Source organism: Coregonus clupeaformis, chromosome 8 (genome assembly GCF_020615455.1).
Source record: "Coregonus clupeaformis isolate EN_2021a chromosome 8, ASM2061545v1, whole genome shotgun sequence".
Classification (NCBI taxonomy): domain Eukaryota; kingdom Metazoa; phylum Chordata; class Actinopteri; order Salmoniformes; family Salmonidae; genus Coregonus; species Coregonus clupeaformis.
The window spans coordinates 44,379,511-44,402,793 of NC_059199.1; the positions used below are offsets into that span (position 1 = coordinate 44,379,511).

General features: G+C 44.8%; 1 protein-coding gene across 1 annotated transcript in view; it reads left to right on the forward strand.

Moving 5' to 3' along the window:
* Nucleotides 1-3,589: 3,589 nt before the first annotated feature.
* LOC121571810 (polypeptide N-acetylgalactosaminyltransferase 4) overlaps nucleotides 3,590-23,283 on the forward strand; it is a 33,641-nt gene continuing 13,947 nt past the window's right edge. Inside the window, exons 1-3 of the mRNA XM_041883504.2 lie at nucleotides 3,590-3,928; nucleotides 16,635-17,090; nucleotides 18,438-18,607. Of these exons, the coding sequence (XP_041739438.1) occupies nucleotides 16,702-17,090; nucleotides 18,438-18,607 (559 nt within the window). The 5' untranslated portion in view covers nucleotides 3,590-3,928; nucleotides 16,635-16,701. The remainder of the gene's footprint in view (nucleotides 3,929-16,634; nucleotides 17,091-18,437; nucleotides 18,608-23,283) is intronic.

A 23,283-nucleotide genomic window follows, 5' to 3' on the forward strand; every position in this document is an offset into this window, starting at 1 on the left:
AAACCCTTTCACAAACCTACAGGAAGCTCTTAACCTCTTTTTTCCCCCTTGGAATTGGCCACCCCCTCACAGCCTCCACTTTGTCTGGCATCGTGCTGATACCCTCACCACCCAGCTGATGACCCAGGAACGCCACCTCCCTTTGCATGAAATGGCACTTTTCTGGGTGTAATTTTAGCCCCGCCCCCGAGATCCTCTCCAGCACTCACCTAAGTGCCCCCAGTGCCCCCTCAAACGATGTGCCGTGCACCAATATGTCGTCTAGGTACACGACACACTCGTCTCTCGGAACCCCCGCCAGCACTCTGTCCATGAGCCTCTCAAAGGTGGCAGGAGCATTACAAAGCCCGAAGCACAGCACCTGGAACTGCCAATGGCCCCTATCCGTGGAGAAGGCCGTTTTTTCACGTGCCCCAGGTGAGAGGGGCACCTGCCAGTAGCCACTGCGCAGATCAAGGGAAGAGAACCACGAGGACCCTCTGACGTGGTCTAGCGACTCATCGATCCTCGGTATGGGGTAAGAGTCTTTAGTGGTGACAGAATTTAGGCCCCTGTAGTCCGCACAAAACCTAAGTTTACCCCCTTTCTTAGGCACCATGACGACCGGCGCGGACCATGGGCTATCTGATGGCTCAATGAAATCAGCCCGCAACATGTCAGCAATAGCTGTGGCTGCTGCTTCCCTCTTGGCAAGGGGAATGCGACGGGGCCGAATTTTAATGGGTTGGTTGTCCCCAGTGTCGATGTCGTGCTGAACCAGGTGCGTTTGCCCTACCTCATCTTCCCCCAAGCCGAAGCTATCTTTAAAGTCAAACAGCAGCTGCTTTAACTGTCTCTGTTGTCTCTCATCCAGACCTTGACAGTTTTTCAGCCACACAGCCTCAACGGCGTCGATAACTTCCTCCTTCCCCTCGTCGGGCTGATGGGGTGAAGGAGCCAGTGTGTTTTGGGCTACTGGGATGCCTGTGCTTGCACCATTATGGGGAGTGAATGTCGTTGCCGCCGGAGACAGCTGCTGGGATGGCACAATGACCAAGGGAGCAGCCGGGACGACCAGTGGAGTTTCGGCAAGCTTGGAGGAAGATGGAGGGACAGCCCTGCCCCCTGCTGGCCCTCCCGAAGGCGACATTCCCACTGTGGGCCCCCCCGACAGCCTCAAAGTGCCCGAAGCTAAGTCCAACTGAGCCCCACAGTTTTTCAAAAAGTCCATTCCCAGTATACAGGGGTCCTGTACCGCTGCTACCGGACACCCCACAGTTCTCCCCCCCACAGTCACAGACAACCGACACTTCCCTAACATGGGGGCTAGCTCCCCCGTGACAGTCCGTAGCTGGACAAGGGTCGGCTCCACCCGCACCCCAACAGGTAGTATGTCTGGTCTCACCAGGGTTACTGTAGAGCCCGTGTCGACCAGGGCCAAACATTCCACCCCTCTACCTTGACGATGACATTGCAGAAGTCCCCAATGGTGGTACGTCCCACCACAACTACCGGACTAGGAAACACGGTGGCAGCTACACCCTGGGGAAGCAGGTCCCCACCCTCTTGCCTGCGCTGCTGGGTACCTCTTCTGCTTACTGTGGGTTCGGGGGCGGAGGGGTGGGCCCGCGCTTCCCCCTGCGCGAGAACCCGCTGTCGTTTCCCTGGTGACGGGAGAATCTGCCACACTCCCGCTGAATGTGGCCAGGCTGGCCACAACCCCAGCAGACAATGGGAGTTGAGCTGACACTGCGATGTTGTCTGGAGCCCCTCTCAATGACAAGCGAAGCGGTCTTGACTAACCCGCCCAACTCGTCGACCCACTCTGGTTTGGTGACCCCCGGCACCCCGGCCGCCGCTGCTCTCACCTCTGGTTGACTGGCAACCTCCACTCTCAATCCCTCACCCCAGATCAGCTCCCTCTTCCTGGCTATCTCCACTGCAGCCCGCAGAGATGCTGGGTCCGACATCTGAACATGCTTACCCAGTTCGGTGGGGGAGAGCGCTCTAATAAAACTGTCCCGTGCCAGCTCGTCTTGCACCCCAATCGGCATAGTTGCATAAGCCCGCCTGGTCAGGCTCAGAATATCACTTGCCAACGCCTTTAATGATTCCCCCTGAAGTCTCTTTTTGTTACTCAGTTCAATCCGCAGCATGTTGGGCTGTGCATCGCTGCCGAAACGGCCCCCAATGCCTCCACTAGCGCACCGTAGTCGCCCCTCTCGTCCGGGGCTAGCGTTAGCAGGCATTCCGACGCCTCCTCTGCCAGGCTCAGGGCAAGCTGTAACCCTTTCGTCTCGTCAGACCACCTCCCGGCTCTAGACAACAACTCGAATTGACTGAAAAAAACTTCCCATTTACCTTGTCCATTGAACTTTGGAAGTTTAGCCGCTACCGTGGCTAATGGCAATAGGGCGCTGCCATCTCTGTTTACATAAGGAGGCCCAGCCATTTCCGCACGCGGTGACGTCGATATCTCCGTCGCCGTGACGTCTGTTCTGGTCGAGCGGTTTGAAGGAAAACCCGCCCGTTCTGCCATCTTGCTGACTGACAATTTAACTTCCGCCATGTGGCTCTCCAGCTCTTCTACAGCCGTCATCGCCTGACCCTCCCGACCGGGTACACCCGAGCCCACAACGGACACTTTGTCCGACTCTTCCTTAACTTTCCGCCTCGCCCCGATCATCATGACCGTAGATGCGAGTCACGCTAAAGCTAACCACGGCCTATACTGAAACAGCTAACTCGCCTAATCTCGATCTATCCCGTCGTTCGAAAGCACTTCTGACACCAATGTAATGACCCAGCTGGGTCATAAAGTAAAAGAGAGACGGGCACCAGGTGTACAGGCAGAACACAGGTTTATTCCTGAATGGGCTATTGTTCAGGCCACAGCCCACACCGCTAAACCTCAAACATACACAAATATAACATGTCAAGTCAAGGGACCCAAAACAGAAGAGAGAGAGATGAGACCGTAACCCCTATTTAAGCATTCCAAAACCCCGCGGGATTACCCATCATACCCCCCCAACCTTTCCATCTGTCCTGGCATATTTAACCCCTGCTAGCACCCATGAGAACGATAACACACCCACGAACACAGAACACAATACCGGGTCGTTACAATATGTTTTGATTTGTTTAACACTTTTTTGGTTACTACATGATTCCATATGTGTTATTTCATAGTTTTGATGTCTTCACTGTTACTCTACAATGTAGGAAATAGTAAAAATAAAGAAAAACCCTTGAATGAGTAGGTGTGTCCAAACTTTTGACTGGTACTGTATATATTATTAAAGAGGTATGGATTAACCTGTAAAGTGTCACATAAGGCCAAACAAACAAACACACACACACGCATACGTGCAAACACACACACACAATATAGATCAATTAGCTACATTGTTATTATTGTATTATTTGTGACAGAAAAAGTGTTACAAGTGAACACCACGTTGTATAAAATTGTGAAATATAATTTCCCCCGCAATGCTTTGGTCACGTGTTCTTTTTTTATCTTCTTTTTTTCAGACTTCCTAGTGACCAACCAACTACACTTGCTTAGTCAGCAAACTTGCATTTCTGTAATAACAAGCGGTTTTAATGTAAAACATATTTTCCAGTACACATACATTTAATGTAAAACATATTTTCCAGTACACATACATTTAGTCTGGTATGTAATTGATTACACAGCTTCAAGAATTCAATTGAAATCGAGTGAAAACAAGAGCTGGCTACTTAAATTCCTGAACAGAAAGTGACAGCCCCAGCTAGCCAGCGCTAGAGACAATCATCAACGTGGAGAGGATGTGGTTGTGCCTTGTGCTGACTGACAGCTGCAGTCAGAGCTTGAGCGAGAAGACAGATGCAAGCCAGAGGTTGAGTCAAAGAGAAAACGCTGAGCAGCTTCTAAGAACACGGAATGTAGTGGAATGTTAAGGTAAGGATTATATTAATTTGGACACTTGGCTAATCAGGTGTAATCTAGCTAGCAAGGTAATTTAGCTAGCACCAAATAGCTCTGGACCAGAGCTAACTATCAAGCAGGTCAGTCAGCAAGCTATTGTAGCAGATAGATTTATCTTTTGCTATAGGACGTTTTGCTAAACGTGGCTAACGTTAGTTGATGTTTAAATCTCTTGTTCCCGAAGATTACTGACTGGGCATCCAGCTCCCAGTGAGTAATAAGATAGTTAAGTATCTAACAAGCTAACGTTAGCTAGTTAGCGATCTAATCAAAGAGACTCCATCTCTCAGATCTGATAGGTACTTAATTTAGCTAGTTAGTTAACTTTAGAACGTCTGTCTTGACAGCTGAACTAGGCTAACCTAACCCATGTCTATGCAAATACATTTTACTAATGTTATTTTGTAACAAATAGTTTGTATAACAACATTGATTTAGCAAGAGTGGTTTGTATTCTCTGATTTTACATGGATACTGGTATTCATTTTAAAGCTCCAATGCTTTTAAATCCTTCTCAGTCCCAGCTATAAGCGAGTTATTACAGTCACATTAAGCCTGGTCTCCTCTGAACTGAAGAGGCTCTAGGTTCTCTGCAGTTTTAACATTCTCAGCATATTTGCATTACAGTGATAAGATATTCTGTATTGTCTATAATTGAAGCATGTCAAGTTCCATGAACTAGCAGATGATTTGTAGTCTGTTGGAACAAAAGGTAGTAATGCTGAAGATGGATCTTCTGCTCACTCCCTGCACTCAGACCACAACCACAACCTAAACATCAGGGAAAACAATAACTTTCCAAAAGTTTCCCTCAAAGTCTTTTAAACTAAACCTGTCAACATACAAGAAGACATCAGTTATCATTTTACAGTTTGGGTCAACAGCAGGAAAAATGCATCAAGTCTATTAAAAAGAAAGATTGGATTACAATCAGTGTGATGGAGTTCTGTGAAATACATTTTATATAACACTTATCAACCTCCTGATACAGTTTGATACGGCCAGCCGGTCGGTCTTACTATAGTGTTTAGGTCTAGTGTAATCACTGAAGAGTTGTTTGTGTCGTTGAGGGAGGTTTTTCAGTGCTGAATGTTTACACTGAGTAAACGCTCACATAGGCCTGTTGGCACTCGTAGTTGAAGCTGGCCAGCTGTTCCTCTCTGGTGTACCATTCAGTGACACTCCGGGGGGGAGGGGGGAGTTTCCCCTTGGTACAGATCTAGGATCAGCATCCCCTCCCCCAATTGTAACCGTAACCATTAGTGGAGGTAAATGCAAAACTGACCCAAGATCAGCGGCGGGGGGGCAACTTTAACCTACACCATTCAGTGACACAGATAACATTATGGTAAAATACACAAAGTACTATGTCTCGCGGGCCGGATTGAAGTGGAAGGCGGATAAGGGCCGTACTTTGCCCCCCCCCATGCTTTATAGCCTACTGTACACTAAACTCTATAGTCTCTATAGCAGGGGTGGGCAAACCTTTTGGCTCAAGGGCCACATTGAGTTTTTGAAACCAATTGAAGGGCCACATACTATATGCGTGACAAAACTTTGGGGGGGGTTTCAGTGCTGAAAAAACACATACACACAGTACATACATTTAAAAAAACGTGACAGGGATATCACAAAAAAGTTGTTTACCATTGTGGAAATAAGCTGTGCCACTAGAGATCCTGGTTCGAATCCAGGCTCTGTCGTAGCCGGCCACGACCGGGAGACCCATGGGGCGGTGCACAATTGGCCCAGCGTCGTCCAGGGTAGGGGAGGGAATGGCCAGCAGGGATGTAGCTCAGTTGGTAGAGCATGGCGTTTGCAACGCCAGGGTTGTGGGTTCGATTCCCACGGGGGGCCAGTATGGGGGAAAATAAAATAAAATAGTAAGTCGCTCTGGATAAGAGCGTCTGCTAAATGACAAAAAAAAAATCTAAAAATCTAAACATGTAAAATGTAAACAGCAAGTAAACTCTCACATATTGCCCCTCATGTTTCAGGTTGGCCAGCTGTTCATCTGCAGTATACCAATCCAATCAGTGTACCATTCAGTAAACCATTCAGTGACACAGATACAACCACACAGCAGAGTAGTGTGTAGGAATGTACTGACACCTATTTTCTGAGTTACAGTTACTGTCGTCAGAGCAACTTGTTTGATTGGTCTCTGAGATGGGGATGTCACAGCAAAAGCGCAGCCCTGTTCCATGGTTGTACCTTATTAACATCCTTGTAGATTACTCTAGCTCGCTGTCAATGTCAGGGGGGTTTTTCTTCTCCTTAGCTGTTACAGATGAAGACATTGCATTGGCTACATTCCAATGTCCATACCTGCATAACCACTTTGAGAATGCATGCCAAATACATTCTAAGTGGTATACTAGTAGAGAAGAAGAAGCTGATGATAATTATGTTGGATCACTATGCTAGGGCTAGGCTATACATTGCTCTCTAATACTATAGTGGTGGTTTTAGCCCAACTGCATAGCACCAGAATTCATTCCACCACACAAATTAACACAGGATAATGGATGAATGAAAATCCTTCTCCAGATGGCTGTAGCCTACTGTACACTAAACTCTAGTCTCTATAGCCTAGTGTACACTAAACTCTAGTCTCTATAGCCTAGTGTACACTAAACTCTAGTCTCTATAGCCTAGTGTACACTAAACTCTAGTCTCTATAGCCTAGTGTACACTAAACTCTAGTCTCTATAGCCTAGTGTACACTAAACTCTAGTCTCTATAGCCTAGTGTACACTAAACTCTATAGACTACTGTACACTAATCTCTAGTCTCTAGCCTACTGCACACTAAACTCTCTATAGCCTAGTGTACACTAAACTCTAGTGTCTATAGCCTAGTGTACACTAAACTATAGTCTACAGCCTAGTGTACACTAAATTCTAGTCTCTATAGCCTAATGTAAACTAAACTCTATAGACTACTGTACACTAACCTCTAGTCTGTATAGCCTACTGCACACTAAACTCGTCTCTATAGCCTAATGTACACTAAACTCTATAAACTACTGTACACTAATCTCTAGTCTCTAGCCTACTGTACACTAATCTCTAGTCTCTAGCCTACTGTACATTAAACTCTAGTCTCTAGCCTACTGTACATTAAACTCTAGTCTCTATAGCCTAGTGTACACTAAACTCTCTAGTCACTATAGCAGGGGTGGGCAAACCTTTTGGCTCAAGGGCCACATTGAGTTTTTGAAACCAATTGAAGGGCCACATACTATATGCGTGACAAAACATGTGAAGCCTTTATTCATTTTCACATTGACACGTAACTACTAGTGTACTGTAGGTGTACATATGCTTGCAGAACAATTCTACCCTTGTACCATCTCTACCCTTGTTTTTTGTGAACACATTTTTCATTTTTATTTCACAATTGATATACTTTATAACATCACAGTCAAACACACACACAGATTCTGCATCTCTACCCTTGTAAAGTACAATCAAACTTACAGTCACAATATGCAAACTTAAAAATAGATAATAATCCTTGCCTACCCCAGTCACGGTTATTCAAGTCTTAATGTGAACAATGGGTCTGGTCACCTCTCTTGGTAAGGGCATCAAAGTCTGGTGTCATCTTTGATGTAGAGATTCTCAGAACAGCTGACAAGTGGTCATTTGTTAAATTTGACCTGTGACGGGATTTGTTGTAATTCATGACTGAGAACGTTTGTTCACACACATTTTACATTTACGTCATTTAGCAGACGCTCTTATCCAGAGCGACTTACAGTTAGTGCATAATTTTTTTTTTCTTCATACCCCCTGTGGGAATCGAACCCACAACCCTGGCGTTGCAAACGCCATGCTCTATCAACTGAGCTACATCCCTGCCGGCCATTCCCTCCCCTACCCTGGACGACGCTGGGCCAATTGCGCGCCACCCCATGGGTCTCCCGGTCGCAGCCGGCTACAACAGCTCTGCTAGCACTGCGATGCAGTGCCTTAGACCACTGCGCCACTCGGAGGATACACACATGTGGACCCGAATAAAACAAGCATCACATGTGCTTTTTAATGTTTGAAACGTTGTTTCATTCAGTGAGCCATAGAACTGGTCTATTGTTGCTGTTTTGTACTTCTCCTTCAAAGCACTGTCACATTGGATGTTGATGAGCTCCAATTGTGTCTGGTGGTGCTTTCTCACTGTCGAAAGACATGGGGCATGATACAAGCTCCAGCTCAGTCTCAATCTTGGTGAAGTCTGAGAAGCGACGGGAAAACTCAGCATGCAGGTCGATCAAAGTGTTACTGTATGTCTCAGTGCGGCACTGCGATGTGGGCGCGTTCAGTGCGGCCAGTTTCAGAAAATGAGCGAGAGACCGGCTGCTCATTTGTCTGGAGAACAACATAAGTTTGGCCTTGAATGATTTCACGTTGGAATACAGTTCATGCACAAAAACACAATTTCCCTGCAGTTTCACATTTAGATCGTTCATATGCCCCAATATGTCCAAACCGAAAGCAAAGTCGCCCAGCCAGTCTGTGTCTTGCAACTCAGAGAAGTCGTCAGCTTTACCAACCTTATCAAGGAACATACCTACAGTTGAAGTCTGAAGTTTACATACACTTAGGTTGGAGTCATTAAAACTCGTTTTTCAACCACTCCACAAATTTCTTGTTAACAAACAATAGTTTTGGCAAGTCGGTTAGGAGATCTGCTTTGTGCATGACACAAGTAATTTTTCCAACAATTGTTTACAGACAGATTATTTCACTTATAATTCACAGTATCACAATTCCAGTGGGTCAGAAGTTGACATACACTAAGTTGACTGTGCCTTTAAACAGCTTGAAAAATTCAAAAAAATGATGTCATGGCTTTAGAAGCTTCTGATAGGCTAATTGACATCATTTGAGTCAATTGGAGGTGTACCTGTGAATGTATTTCAAGGCCTACCTTCAAACTCAGTGCCTCTTTGCTTGATATCAATGGGAAAATCAAAAGAAATCAGCCAAAACCTCTACAAGTCTGTCTCATCCGTGGGAGCAATTTCCAAACGCCTGAAGGTACCACGTTCATCTGTACAAACAATAGTATGCAAGTATAAACACCATGGGACCACGCAGCCGTCATACCGCTCAGGAAGGAGACGCGTTCTGTCTCCTAGAGATGAACGTACTTTGGTGCGAAAAGTGCAAATCATTCCCAGAACAACAGCAAAGGACCTTGTGAAGATGCTGGAGGAAACAAGTACAAAACTATCTACAGTGGGGAGAACAAGTATTTGATACACTGCCGATTTTGCAGGTTTTCCTACTTACAAAGCATGTAGAGGTCTGTAACAAAAATCCAGAAAATCACATTGTATGATTTTTAAGTAATTAATTTGCATTTTATTGCATGACATAAGTATTTGATTACCTACCAACCAGTAAGAATTCCGGCTCTCACAGACCTGTTAGTTTTTATTTAAGAAGCCCTCCTGTTCTCCACTCATTACCTGTATTAACTGCACCTGTTTGAACTCGTTACCTGTATAAAATACACCTGTCCACACACTGAATCAAACAGACTCCAACCTCTCCACAATGGCCAAGACCAGAGAGCTGTGTAAGGACATTAGGGATAAAATTGTAGACCTGCACAAGGCTGGGATGGGCTACAGGACAATAGGCAAGCAGCTTGGTGAGAAGGGAACAACTGTTGGCGCAATTATTAGAAAATGGAAGTTCAAGATGACGGTCAATCACCCTCGGTCTGGGGCTCCATGCAAGATCTCACCTCGTGGGGCATCAATGATCATGAGGAAGGTGAGGGATCAGCCCAGAACTACACGGCAGGACCTGGTGAATGAGCTGAAGAGAGCTGGGACCTCAGTCTCAAAGAAAACCATTAGTAACACACTACGCCGTCATGGATTAAAATCCTGCAGCGCACGCAAGGCCCCCCAGCTCAAGCCAGCGCATGTCCAGGCCCGTCTGAAGTTTACCAATGACCATCTGGATGATCCAGAGGAGGAATGGGAGAAGGTCATGTGGTCTGATGAGACAAAAATAGAGCTTTTTGGTCTAAACTCCACTCGCCGTGTTTGGAAGGAAGAAGAATGATGAGTACAACCCCAAGAACACCATCCCAACCGTGAAGCATGGAGGTGGAAACATCATTCTTTGGAGATGCTTTTCTGCAAAGGGGACAGGACGACTGCACCGTATTGAGGGGAGGATGGATGGGGCCATGTATCGCGAGATCTTGGCCAACAACCTCCTTCCCTCAGTAAGAGCATTGAAGATGGGTCGTGGCTGGGTCTTCCAGCATGACAACGACCCGAAACACACAGCCAGGGCAACTAAGGAGTGGCTCCGTAAGAAGCATCTCAAGATCCTGGAGTGGCCTAGCCAGTCTCCAGACCTGAACCCAATAGAAAATCTTTGGAGGAAGCTGAAAGTCCGTATTGCCCAGCGACAGCCCCGAAACCTGAAGGATCTGGAGAAGGTCTGTATGGAGGAGTGGGCCAAAATCCCTGCTGCAGTGTGTGCAAACCTGGTCAAGACCTACAGGAAACGTATGATCTCTGTAATTGCAAACAAAGGTTTCTGTACCAAATATTAAGTTCTGCTTTTCTGATGTATCAAATACTTATGTCATGCAATAAAATGCAAATTAATTACTTAAAAATCATACAATGTGATTTGCAAGCCAAACACCATCTCAACCGTGAAGCACGGGGGTGGCAGCATCATGCTGTAAGGGTGCTTTGCTGCAGGAGGGTCTGGTGCACTTCACAAAATAGATGGCATCATGAGGAAGGAAAGTTATGTGGATATATTGAAGCAACATCTCAAGAGTCAGGAAGTTAAAGCTTGGTCGCAAATGGGTCTTCCAAATGGACAATGACCCCAAGCATACTTCCAAAGTTGTGGCAAAATGGCTTAAGGACATCAAAGTCAAGGTTTTGGAGTGGCCATCACAAAGCCCTGACCTCAATCCTATAGAAAATTTGTGGGCAAAACTGAAAAAGCGTGTGCGAGCAAGGAGGCCTACAAACCTGACTCAGTTACACCAGCTCTGTCAGGAGGAATGGGCCAAAATTCACCCACCTTATTGTGGGAAGCTTGTGGAAGGCTACCCGAAACGTTTGACCCAAGTTAAACAATTTAAAGGCAATGCTACCAAATACTAATTGAGTGTATGTAAACTTCTGATAAACTGGGAATGTGATGAAATAAATAAAAGCTGAAATAAATCATTCTCTCTACTATTATTCTGACATTTCACATTCTTAAAATAAAGTGGTGATCCTAACTGACCTAAGACAGGGAATTTTTACTAGGATTAAATGTCAGGAATTGTGAAAAACTGAATTTAAATGTATTTGGCTAAGGTGTATGTAAACCTCCGACTTCAACTGTATCTCCCCTCTCAGTTCCCACACACTGCAAAATACTTTTCCCAGGCTTAGCCAGTGCACATTTGAATGGTACAGTATGAAAAAATGTATGCACTCACTAACTGTAAGTCGCTCTGGATAAGAGCGTCTGCTAAATGACTAAAATGTAAATGTACAGCTAGTCCTGGTGTCATTGAGCAGCTGAATGAACTGACGATGGTTAAACCCCCTTGCCCGTATAAAGTTGACATGTTTTACAACCACTTTGACAACATTTTCCAGCTTTAACACACTTTTAGCATGCTTGCTTGAAAATTGACGATTGAGATTATATTCCTTAAAAACGGCAACACTTTCTTGGCATATCAGACATATGTAGGCTAACACATCATCACATGTAGGCTATTTTCGGAGTGGAAAGGCACAGAGTGGATGAAAGCGTTATCAAAGTTCCTGTCTAAAGCCTCAGTCAGTCAATGCTGCTGTAGTGAGTATCCCTGCTGAAATATTAATGCTGTGATTACACTCAAATCAAATCAAATTGTATTTGCCACATGCGCCGAATACAACAGGTGTAGACATTACAGTGAAATGCTTACTTACAAGCCCTTAACCAACAATGCAAAGTAAAACAAATAAAAAAAAGTGTTAACTAAAGCAAATAACTAAAGAGCAGCAGTAAAATAAAATAACAGTAGGGAGGCTATATACAGGGGGGTACCGGTGCAGAGTCAATGTGCGGGGGCACCGGCTAGTCGAGGTAATTGAGGTAATATGTACATGTGGGTAGAGGTAAAGTGACTGCATAAATAATAAACAGAGTAGCAGCAGAGTAAAAAAGGGGGACGTGGTGGTGGTGGGGGGGCAGTGCAAATTGTCCAGGAAGTCATGATTAGCTGTTTAGGAGTCTTATGTCCAATATTAGTAAAAAAAGTATGTTGCTGTCCATTCTTCTTTAAACACACGACATTCAGAGTCCACTTTTCTCATTTTCGCAGCACTCATTTTTCACGTCAAAAGTCATCAAGCAAAAATCGTAACTCAAATATAATAATATTTAATACATTTTGAAAAATGTCTCGCGGGCCGGATTGAAGTGGCCGGCGGGCCAGATGCGGGCCGTACTTTGCCCCCCGCTCTATAGCCTACTGTACAGTAAACCCTAGTCTCTAGCCTACTGTACACAAAACTCTATAGTCTCTATAGCCTAGTGTACACTAAACTCTAGTCTCTATAGCCTAGTGTACACTAAACTCTAGTCTCTATAGCCTAGTGTACACTAAACTCTTGTCTCTATAGCCTAGTGTACACTAAACTCTATCGTCTCTATACTCTGAAACAGCAGCAAAGCATCCACCCTGTGGTCAGTCAGACCTTCATAAGATTAAACACTGCTAGGGCTGTCCAGACTCCCTTTTTAAAATCCCCTGTGACAGAAGATGCTAGATCAGGTGGTATCTAGATTAGTGATAGTGTAGCAACGGGGCAGTGTAGCCAGCCAGCGATGGTGGACCCAAAGCCTCCTGTAGCTGGTGGCCTAGGCCTACTTGTTTTGGATTCTGCAGAGCTCACACAGTCTTACTCCAAAGAGGAGGCAGAGATTCTCCCTAAGCCTTCTGTCAGACTGCTGGTCCGAATCCCTCCCTCCCCAGCCCCACCAAGGGCTATCAGATTCAGTGGGAGGAAGGTGTGATGGACGGCTAATATAAAAGAGGTTTTGTTTAGTGGCGTTCTCTATTTTGTAACCCCAGGCCTCGGAGTCTCTTGGCCAGTGACCAGAGCTTTGAGTGTGAAAGAGGCATGGGCCTGGTAATGCCTCGAAGGACTGAAATGGAGACTCATGCTTAGTGACTCAACAATGCTGCAGCACACATCATGCAAATACTCTCCTCAGTTTGTGAAAGAACTGAATTTGACGAAGTTTAAGGGTGTATTGGCCTATGGTCTATCATATAAACATCTATTTAGGGGGTAACATCCTTGCCATCCTCTCAGAATTTCCCTGTCAAGATCAAAGATGTATTCTTTTCCAGAGTTAAATTTACAATGTTATAGTAAAGCAGTCTAGTCTTGATGATGGAAAAAATCTCAATGGTACAGTAGGAAGCTGGAGTGTGTGTGGACGGAACACATCATCACATGTAGGCTATTTTCGGAGTGGAAAGGCACAGAGTGGATGAAAGCGTATCAAAGTTCCTGTCTAAAGCCTCAGTCAGTCAATGCTGCTGTAGTGAGTATCCCTGCTGAAATATTAATGCTGTGATTACACTCAAATCAAATCAAATTGTATTTGCCACATGCGCCGAATACAACAGGTGTAGACATTACAGTGAAATGCTTACTTACAAGCCCTTAACCAACAATGCAAAGTAAAACAAATAAAAAAAAGTGTTAACTAAAGCAAATAACTAAAGAGCAGCAGTAAAATAAAATAACAGTAGGGAGGCTATATACAGGGGGGTACCGGTGCAGAGTCAATGTGCGGGGGCACCGGCTAGTCGAGGTAATTGAGGTAATATGTACATGTGGGTAGAGGTAAAGTGACTGCATAAATAATAAACAGAGTAGCAGCAGAGTAAAAAAGGGGGACGTGGTGGTGGTGGGGGGGCAGTGCAAATTGTCCAGGTAGTCATGATTAGCTGTTTAGGAGTCTTATGGCTGGGGGTAGAAGCTGTTGAGAAGCCTTTTGGACCTAGACTTGGCGCTCCGGTACCGCTTGCCGTGCGGTAGCAGAGAGAACAGTCTATGACTAGGGTGGCTGGAGTCTTTGACAATTTTGAGGGCCTTCCTCTGACACCGCCTGGTATAGAGGTCCTGGATGGCAGGAAGCTTGGCCGTATGCACTACCCTCTGTAGTGCCTTGCGGTCAGAGGCCGAGCAGTTGCCATACCAGGCGGTGATGCAACCAGTCAGGATGCTCTCGATGGTGCAGCTGTATAACTTTTTGAGGATCTGAGGACCCATGCCAAATGTTTTCAGTCTCCTGAGGGGGAATAGGCTTTGTCATGCCCTCTTCACGACTGTCTTGGTGTGTTTGGACCATGATAGTTCGTTGGTGATGTGGACACCAAGAAACTTGAAGCTCTCAACCTGTTCCACTACAGCCCCGTCGATGAGAATGGGGGCGTGCTCAGTCCTCTTTTTTTTCCTGTAGTCCACAATCATCTCCTTTGTCTTGATCACGTTGAGGGAGAGGTTGTTATCCTGGCATCACACGGCCAGGTCTCTGACCTCCTCCCTATAGGCTGTCTCATTGTTGTCGGTGATTAGGCCTACCACTGTTGTGTCGTCTGCAAACTTAATGAAGGTGCTGGAGTCGTACCTGGCCATGCAGTCATGGGTGAACAGGGAGTACAGGAGGGTACTGAGCACGCACCCCTGAGGGGCCCCCGTGTTGAGGATCAGCGTGGCAGATGTGTTGTTACCTACCCTTACCACTCAGTGACAGCAGTGATGATGGAGATGGGTTTAGAAGTATCTGCCCTCTTTGACTTGCCTCTGGTCTGCCTGTCTTTTGAGTTGAGCTATTTGACTGTATCTAAGCCTACATGTTTTTTTTTGCCTACATGTTGTTAACACTAGAAGAACGGTAGAACAACATTAGGCCTAGACTGTTGCCTAACCCTATCACCTCAGAGAACCTTGGCTATATAGTACACTTAGAAAAAATTGTTCCAAAAGGGTTCTCCGGCTGTCCCCATGGGAGAACCCTTTGAAGAACCATTTTGGGTTCCATGTAGAACCCTCTGTGGAAAGGGTTCTTCAAAGGGTTCTCCCATCGGGACAGTAGAGTAACCCTTTTAGGTTCTAGATATAACTTTCTAGGGTGTGCAATGTGCGTTGCCTCCTGTATAAAATGTTGGATTTGATTAAAGATGCAATATACAGAAATCGCTCCGCCATTTCCTGGTTGCTAAAATTCTAATAGTTCGCCTCATTTCAGTTTGTGACAAAACAGTGTAGAGAATCATTGTACCATCTAAACCGCTGTGAAATATTTTTTCCATAAGTAAAATGTATTTTGTATTTTCAGCTGTTTGAAGCTGGTGTACAAAACCGAAAGTAAAAGATGAAAAAACAACTGAAGAACGGGAAGCATAGAATAGCGCACATAGAACAGATCTACCGCTTCTTAGACTTGCTTTCAATGAGAATTACAGGTCGACCAAAAAGTTACGTATTGTAGCTGTAAATTGAAGCATCTTAACACCACAGAGTAGTAGCCTATAATTCCACCAGTGATCTATCTTTGCTATTTCTATTTAATTTCAGCTTACATCTAGCCCTGAATTTGTCATTATTGATATTGGATGATGATGATGATTGTCATCAGTTTAGTCAATTTGAGCGGCATCATTAGCAGTGTTTTCTCATTTAGCTGTAAACAGATGTCTCTGTCGAACATTAGCGCTGCCACTGAGTGGAATGAAATGAGCATAAAATCATTTGCCTTTAAGCGTTTTGTGCTTAATCAAATCTTGTTGTCGTGTGGAACGCTCTGAGTGAGAATTTTAATTAATCAATATATTTTTAATCAACGGGTAGGCCTATCCTCCACCCCCCCACTGTTATCATGGAGTTCAAATTGCTAATGATTTCTATCACAGTTATGCATGAAACTTGTTATAATCACTATTATTCAGCCGTTGAAATGGAAATATTTAAGATGACAAAATCTCGTATTTAATTTAGAGTGATCAACACAGTGTTTAACATATTTTGACTTTCTGTAATACACAATTTCCAGTGTTCTATTTGTAACAGTCAAGGTGCAGGTTGATGGTCGCGAGACTTGTTATGGATGATGGTCATATCTGTTGATAGTGACGCCAGACTGGAGGTAAAAGGACTGAAGACACACTGATTATCCATTGTTGTATTGATGACATTCTATGAACACTGATTCTGTAGCAGCTGACAGTCACTGCCTTTAGTTTTGTCTTCCTTCAAGCCTCTGGGGCTGGTGTTTACAGAACATTTGGTGTGGTCTTAATAGGATATAAAGGTCCAGTCTCCAAGAGGCCAGTTTGACATTTTCTTTGCTTCTGTGCTGGAGGTGTCTCCCTGTTGCAACTTGTAATAAACCGGATAGATTTTTTATTAACTACGACTGCTCTCCTTTTTGTTCACCTGGAAATTCCTATTACAGCCTTTATAAGTGGTGTAGGTCTAACGGTTCACTGTCATGGTTCAAGGCTGTCATGAATCGACTTATAACTCAGCTCAAGGTGTCGAATACTTTCATCATAGGCCAAACTTCAAACTGGACCTAAACATTTTCTCAGCCCTCCTTGCTGTTTGTTGTGTTTTCCACAGAGCTGTGTGGCCTGGGCACTCTTGAGTGGCAGCTGGTGAGACTCCACGCGACTGGTTGCTGGGGACGATGAGGGTGCGTTGCTCCCGGAAGCTGGGCTTCCTAGCGAAGACCTTCTTCCTGCTGTGGGTGCTCTGGCTGGGCTACATGCTCCTAGCCCGCTCGGCCGCCTCCTCCACAGGGGCCGATGGAGGGGAGGACGGAGGGGGCCTTAACCTGCTGGTCAGGCACTTCTCCACCGTGGAGGAGCAGGGAGGCGAGCAGCTGGCCAGGCCTGTGTACGTGAAGGCGCCAGCGGACGCAAACGCGCACGGGGAGTGGGGCAAGGCCACCAGGCTGAACCTCAGCCCGGAGGAGAGGAAGCAGGAAGAGGACAGCGTGGAGAGATACGCTATTAATATCTTTGTCAGTGATAAGATCTCCCTGCACCGACACATCCAGGACAGCAGGATGAAAGAGTGAGTAGCCAAATGATCTTCATCTTCACATAGTGATGGTGGCAGCCCAACACCCATGTAATAATATGTTATATTATTTCCCCTAACTAAGCCCCCTAATAAAATACAGACCCAGTGAGAACACTCATATAAAATCATGTTCTTTTCGCAACATGTAGCGCATGTGGGTTGAGCTACATGATATGTGTGTGTATGAATGCCTCAATTCTCTGAAGGGATGGCTTGAATAAATCAATTTTACACACATTTGTTAATGCACAAATAAGCATTGAAAGCCGAATCCTAATTTCAAATACAGTCACACAACTCGAACTTTCGTGCAAGTCAAGCATGACATCAATTAGTGGCACACATAGCGTAAGTTGAGATCTGGCAAATAATAACAGAGTCTTTGATCTTCTTGTGAGGTGCAGATATTGCTTGGAATGTAGCAGATTTGTTACCTACTACTGTGCTGTTAATCTATATTGTGAAGCTTACCCTTGCTTACATAGAGATAAGCAACAAGACGGGTTACTACTTGTCCATAATCAAGCTACTACTACGCACACACACACACACACACAATTATCGCTCTGGTTGCAAGCTCGTGTTTTTGCTACTTTTCCATAATTCCGCTTGAGTTTCAATAATAATAAATAAATAATAATATGCCATTTAGCAGACGCTTTTATCCAAAGCGACTTACAGTCATGCGTGCATACATTTTTGTGTATGGGTGGTCCCGGGGATCGAACCCACTACCTTGGCGTTACAAGCGCCGTGCTCTACCAGTTGAGCTACAGAGGACCACGAGCTAATGACTTCCAATAAACACTGAATCTGTCTGGGCTCGCTGTCAGCTTCCAATAAACACTGAATCTGTCTAGGCTCACTGTCAACTTCCAATAAACACTGAATCTGTCTGGACTCGCTGTCAGCTTCCAATAAACACTGAATCTGTCTAGGCTCGTGGTCAACTTCCAATAAACACTGAATCTGTCTGGGCTCACTGTCTCAAGCAAACTGTCACATGTACGCTGCTCCAAAGAGTGACTGATTGTGTGGTCTTTCTTGCAGTCAGCTTATAACGTGATTCGTATCCCCATCATTTCAGGGAACCACATTGATATGCATTACAGCTATCATATTATGCATAATACTATGATGTTTTTTGTGCTTAGGTTTTCATCTGCAAATGGTTTAATTTAGTAATAAGGATAATATCCATCTATATTAGGAGGGGATATTGTCTGTTGCTCTTCATTCCCTTAATCTTGACATTTATTTCGGTACTTTGAAAGATTAGCCTTTGATAGGCTCAAAGAGATCCTCCTAACAACAACTCTCTCTTTCATTTGAGGACAGATGCAGAGCTAAGACGTTTGACTACCGCCGTCTGCCGACCACGTCAGTGATCATAGCGTTCTACAACGAGGCCTGGTCCACCCTGCTCAGGACCATCCACAGTGTTCTGGAGAGCACACCCGCTGTCCTCCTGAAGGAGATCATCCTCATAGACGACTTTAGTGACCGAGGTGAGACGGAGCATGTAGATCAGGGGTATTTAAAATCCCACCCTTGAGGTAGGAGTACTGCTGGTATTCTATTCTACCTGATAATTAATTGCACCCACCTTGTGTCCTCCCAGGTCTAAATCTGTCCTTGATTAGAGGGGAACAATGAAACTGGCTTTGCCTGATTAAGACCTTTTTTTTTTCTTTTTTTTTTTTAAATTGGGAACATCAACAGTGTAGATGAAGGGGAGAGGACAGGTTAAAGAAGGATTTTTAAGCTTTGAGACAATTGAGACATGGATTGTGTATGTGTGCCATTCAGAGGGTGAATGGACAAGACAAAAGATTGAAGTGCCTTTGAACGGGGTATGGTAGTAGGTGCCAGGCGCACCGGTTTGAGTGTGTCAAGAACTGCAACGCTGCTGGGTTTTTCACGCTCAACAGTTTCCGTGTGTATCAAGAATGATCCACCACCCAAAGGACATCCAGCCAACCTGACACAACTGTAGGATGCATTGGAGTCAACATGGGCCAGCATCCCTGTGGAACGCTTTCGACACCTTGTAGAGTCCATGCCCCGATGAATTGAGGCTGTTCTGAGGGCAAAAGGGGTGCAACTCAAAAGGAAGGGTGGTAAGTATGGGAACCCCCTTTGCCTCCAGAACAGCCTGAATTCTTTGGGGCATGGAAACGTTGCTCAATTGGTATCAAGGGACCTAACATGTGCCAGAAAAACATTCCCCACACCATTACACCACCGCCACCAGGATGGGGCCATGAACTCATGCTGCTTACTCAAAATCCTGACTGCCATCAGCATGACGCAACAGGAACCGGGATTTGTTGGACCAGGCAATGTTTTTCCATTCCTCAATTGTCCAGTGTTGGTCGCGTGCCCACTGGAGCTGCTTCTTCTTGTTTTTAGCTGATAGGAGTGGAACCCGGTGTGGTCGTCTGCTAAAATAGCCCATCCGTGACAAGGACTGACGAGTTGTGCTTTCCGAGATGCCGTTCTGCACACCACTGTTATACTGCACAATTATTTGCCTGTTTGTGGCATGCCTGTTAGCTTGCACGATTTTTCCATTCTCCTTCGACCTCTCATCAATGAGCTGTTTTCGCCCACAGGACTGCCGCTGACTGGATGTTTTTAATTTGTCGTACCATTCTCGGTAAACCCTAGACACTGTCGTGTGTGAAAAGCCCAGGAGGCCTGCCATTTCCGAGAAACTGGAAACGACGTGCCTGGCACCGACGATCATACCATGCTCAAAGTTGCTTAGGTCACTCGTTTTGGCCATTCTAACAGTCAAACGAACAGTAACCTGTCTGCCTGCTTTATTTAGCAAGCCACAGCCATGCAACTCACTGTCTGTAGGAGCGAACTATTTTCGTGAAAGGGGTGGTGTACCTAATAATCTGGCCACTGACTGTATATCTGACATGAGATGAGATAGGCCAGAGAAAGTTTAGTGAGAGAGAAATAACATAACTCTCCTGGTCCTAGTGTGGTTATGAGAGAGAGAGAGAGAGAGAGAGAGAGCGAGAGAGAGAGAGAGAGAGAGAGAGAGAGAGAGAGAGAGAGAGAGAGAGAGAGAGAGAGAGAGAGAGAGAGAGAGAGAGAGAGAGAGAGAGAGAGAGAGAGAGAGAGAGAGAGAGAGAGAGAGAGAGAGAGAGAGAGAGAGAGAGAGAGAGAGAGAGGCCAAACCACACAACCAACAACATTAGACACTTTATGGAACACAAAGCCTTCACTATTTCATCCTGGAATATCCAAGGCCTGAGGTCATCTGCCTTTGGCCTATCGGAAATACAGACATTGTCATCCTACAACAAACAGGAGACGGACCCACTGGTTGCCCTCTAGGTTACAGAGAGCTGGTAGTCCCATCCACCAAACTACCAGGTGTGAAACAGGGAAGGGACTCAGGGGGTATGCTAATTTGGTATAGAGCAGACCTAACTCACTCTATTAAATTAATCAAAACAGGAACATTTTACATTTGGTTAGAAATTCAAAAGGAAATTATCTCAACTGAGAAAAATGTCCTCCCTGTGTGCTACCTATATCCCCCACTAGAATCCCCATACTTTAATGAAGACAGTTTCTCCATCCTGGAGGGGAAATCAATAATTTCCAGACCCAGGGACATGTACTAGTCTGTGGCGACCTAAATGCCAGAACTGGACAAGAACCTGACACCCTCAGCACACAGGGGGACAAACACCTACCTGGAGGTGACAGCATTCCCTCCCCCATATGCCCCCCTAGGCACAACTACGACAACATAACCAACAAAAATGGGTCACGACTCCTGCAGCTCTGTCGCACACTGGGTATGTACATAGTCAATGGTAGGCTTCGAGGGGACTCCTATGGTAGGTACACCTATAGCTCATCTCTTGGCAGTAGTACTGTAGACTACTTTATCACTGACCTCAACCCAGAGTCTCTCAGAGCGTTCACAGTCAGCCCACTGACACCCCTATCAGACCACAGCAAAATCACAGTCTACTTGAACAGAGCAATACTCAATCATGAGGCATCAAAGCCAAAAGAACTGAATAATATTAAGAAATGCTATAGATGGAAGGAAAGTAGTGTTGAAACCTACCAAAAAACAATTAGGAAACAACAAATTCAATCCATTCTAGACAACTTCCTGGACAAAACGTTCCACTGTAATAGTGAAGGTGTAAACTTGGCAGTAGAAAACCTAAACAGTATATTTGACCTCTCAGCTTCCCTATCAAATCTAAAAATCTCTAACAGAAAACCAAAGAAAAGTAATAACAGTGATAAATGGTTTGATGAAGAATGCAAAAACCTAAGAAAGAAATTGAGAAACCTATCCAACCAAAAACATAGAGACCCAGAAAACCTGAGCCTACGCCTTCACTATGGTGAATCACTAAAACAATACAGAAATACACTACGGAAAAGAAGGAACAGCATGTCAGAAATCAGCTCAATGTAATTGAAGAATCCATAGACTCTAACCACTTCTGGGAAAATTGGAAAACACTAAACAAACAACAACACGAAGAGCTATCTATCCAAAACGGAGATGTATGGGTAAACCACTTCTCCAATCTTTTTGGCCCTATAACAGAGAACAAACAGCAAAAAAATATACATGATCAAATGCAAATCTTAGAATCAACTATTAAAGACTACCAGAACCCACTGGATTCTCCAATTACATTGAATGAACTACAGGATAAAATACAAACCCTCCAACCCAAAAAGTCCTGTGGTGTTGATGGTATCCTCAATGAAATGATAAAATATACAGACCACAAATTTCAATTAGCTATACTTAAACTCTTTAACATCATCCTTAGCTCTGGCATCTTCCCCAACATCTGGAACCAAGGACTGATCACCCCAATCCACAAAAGTGGAGACAAATTTGACCCCAATAACTACCGTGGGATATGCGTCAACAGCAACCTTGGGAAAATCCTCTGCATTATCATTAACAGCAGACTAGTTCATTTCCTCAGTGAAAACAATGTACTGAGCAAATGTCAAATTGGCTGTTTACCAAATTACCGTACGACAGACCACGTATTCACCCTGCACACCCTAATTGACAAACAAACAAACCAAAACAAAGGCAAAGTCTTCTCATGCTTTGTTGATTTCAAAAAGCTTTTGACTCAATTTGGCATGAGGGTCTGCTATACAAATTGATGGAAAGTGGGGTTGGGGGAAAAACATACGACATTATAAAATCCATGTACACAAACAACAAGTGTGCGGTTAAAATTGGCAAAAAACACACACATTTCTTTCCACAGGGCCGTGGGGTGAGACAGGGATGCAGTTTAAGCCCCACCCTCTTCAACATATATATCAACGAATTGGCGAGGGCACTAGAACAGTCTGCAGCACCCGGCCTCACCCTACTAGAATCTGAAGTCAAATGTCTTCTGTTTGCTGACGATCTGGTGCTTCTGTCACCAACCAAGGAGGGCCTACAGCAGCACCTAGATCTTCTGCACAGATTCTGTCAGACCTGGGCCCTGACAGTAAATCTCAGTAAGACAAAAATAATGGTGTTCCAAAAAAGGTCCAGTTGCCAGGACCACAAATACAAATTCCATCTAGACACCGTTGCCCAAAAAAAAAAAAAAAACTATACATACCTCGGCCTAAACATCAGCGCCACAGGTAACTTCCACAAAGCTGTGAACGATCTGAGAGACAAGGCAAGAAGGGCCTTCTATGCCATCAAAAGGAACATAAAATTTGACATACCAATTAGGATCTGGCTAAAAATACTTGAATCAGTTATAGAACCCATTGCCCTTTATGGTTCTGAGGTCTGGGGTCCGCTCACCAACCAAGAATTCACAAAATGGGACAAACACCAAATTGAGACTCTGCATGCAGAATTCTGCAAAAACATCCTCCGTGTACAACGTAAAACACCAAATAATGCATGCAGAGCAGAATTAGGCCAATACCCGCTAATTATCAAAATCCAGAAAAGAGCAGTTAAATTCTATAACCACTTAAAAGGAAGCGATTCCCAAACCTTCCATAACAAAGCCATCACCTACAGAGAGATGAACTTGGAGAAGAGTCCCCTAAGTAAGCTTGTCCTGGGGCTCTGTTCACAAACACAAACAGACCCCACACAGCCCCAGGAAACAACAACAACAACAACACAATTAGACCCAACCAAATC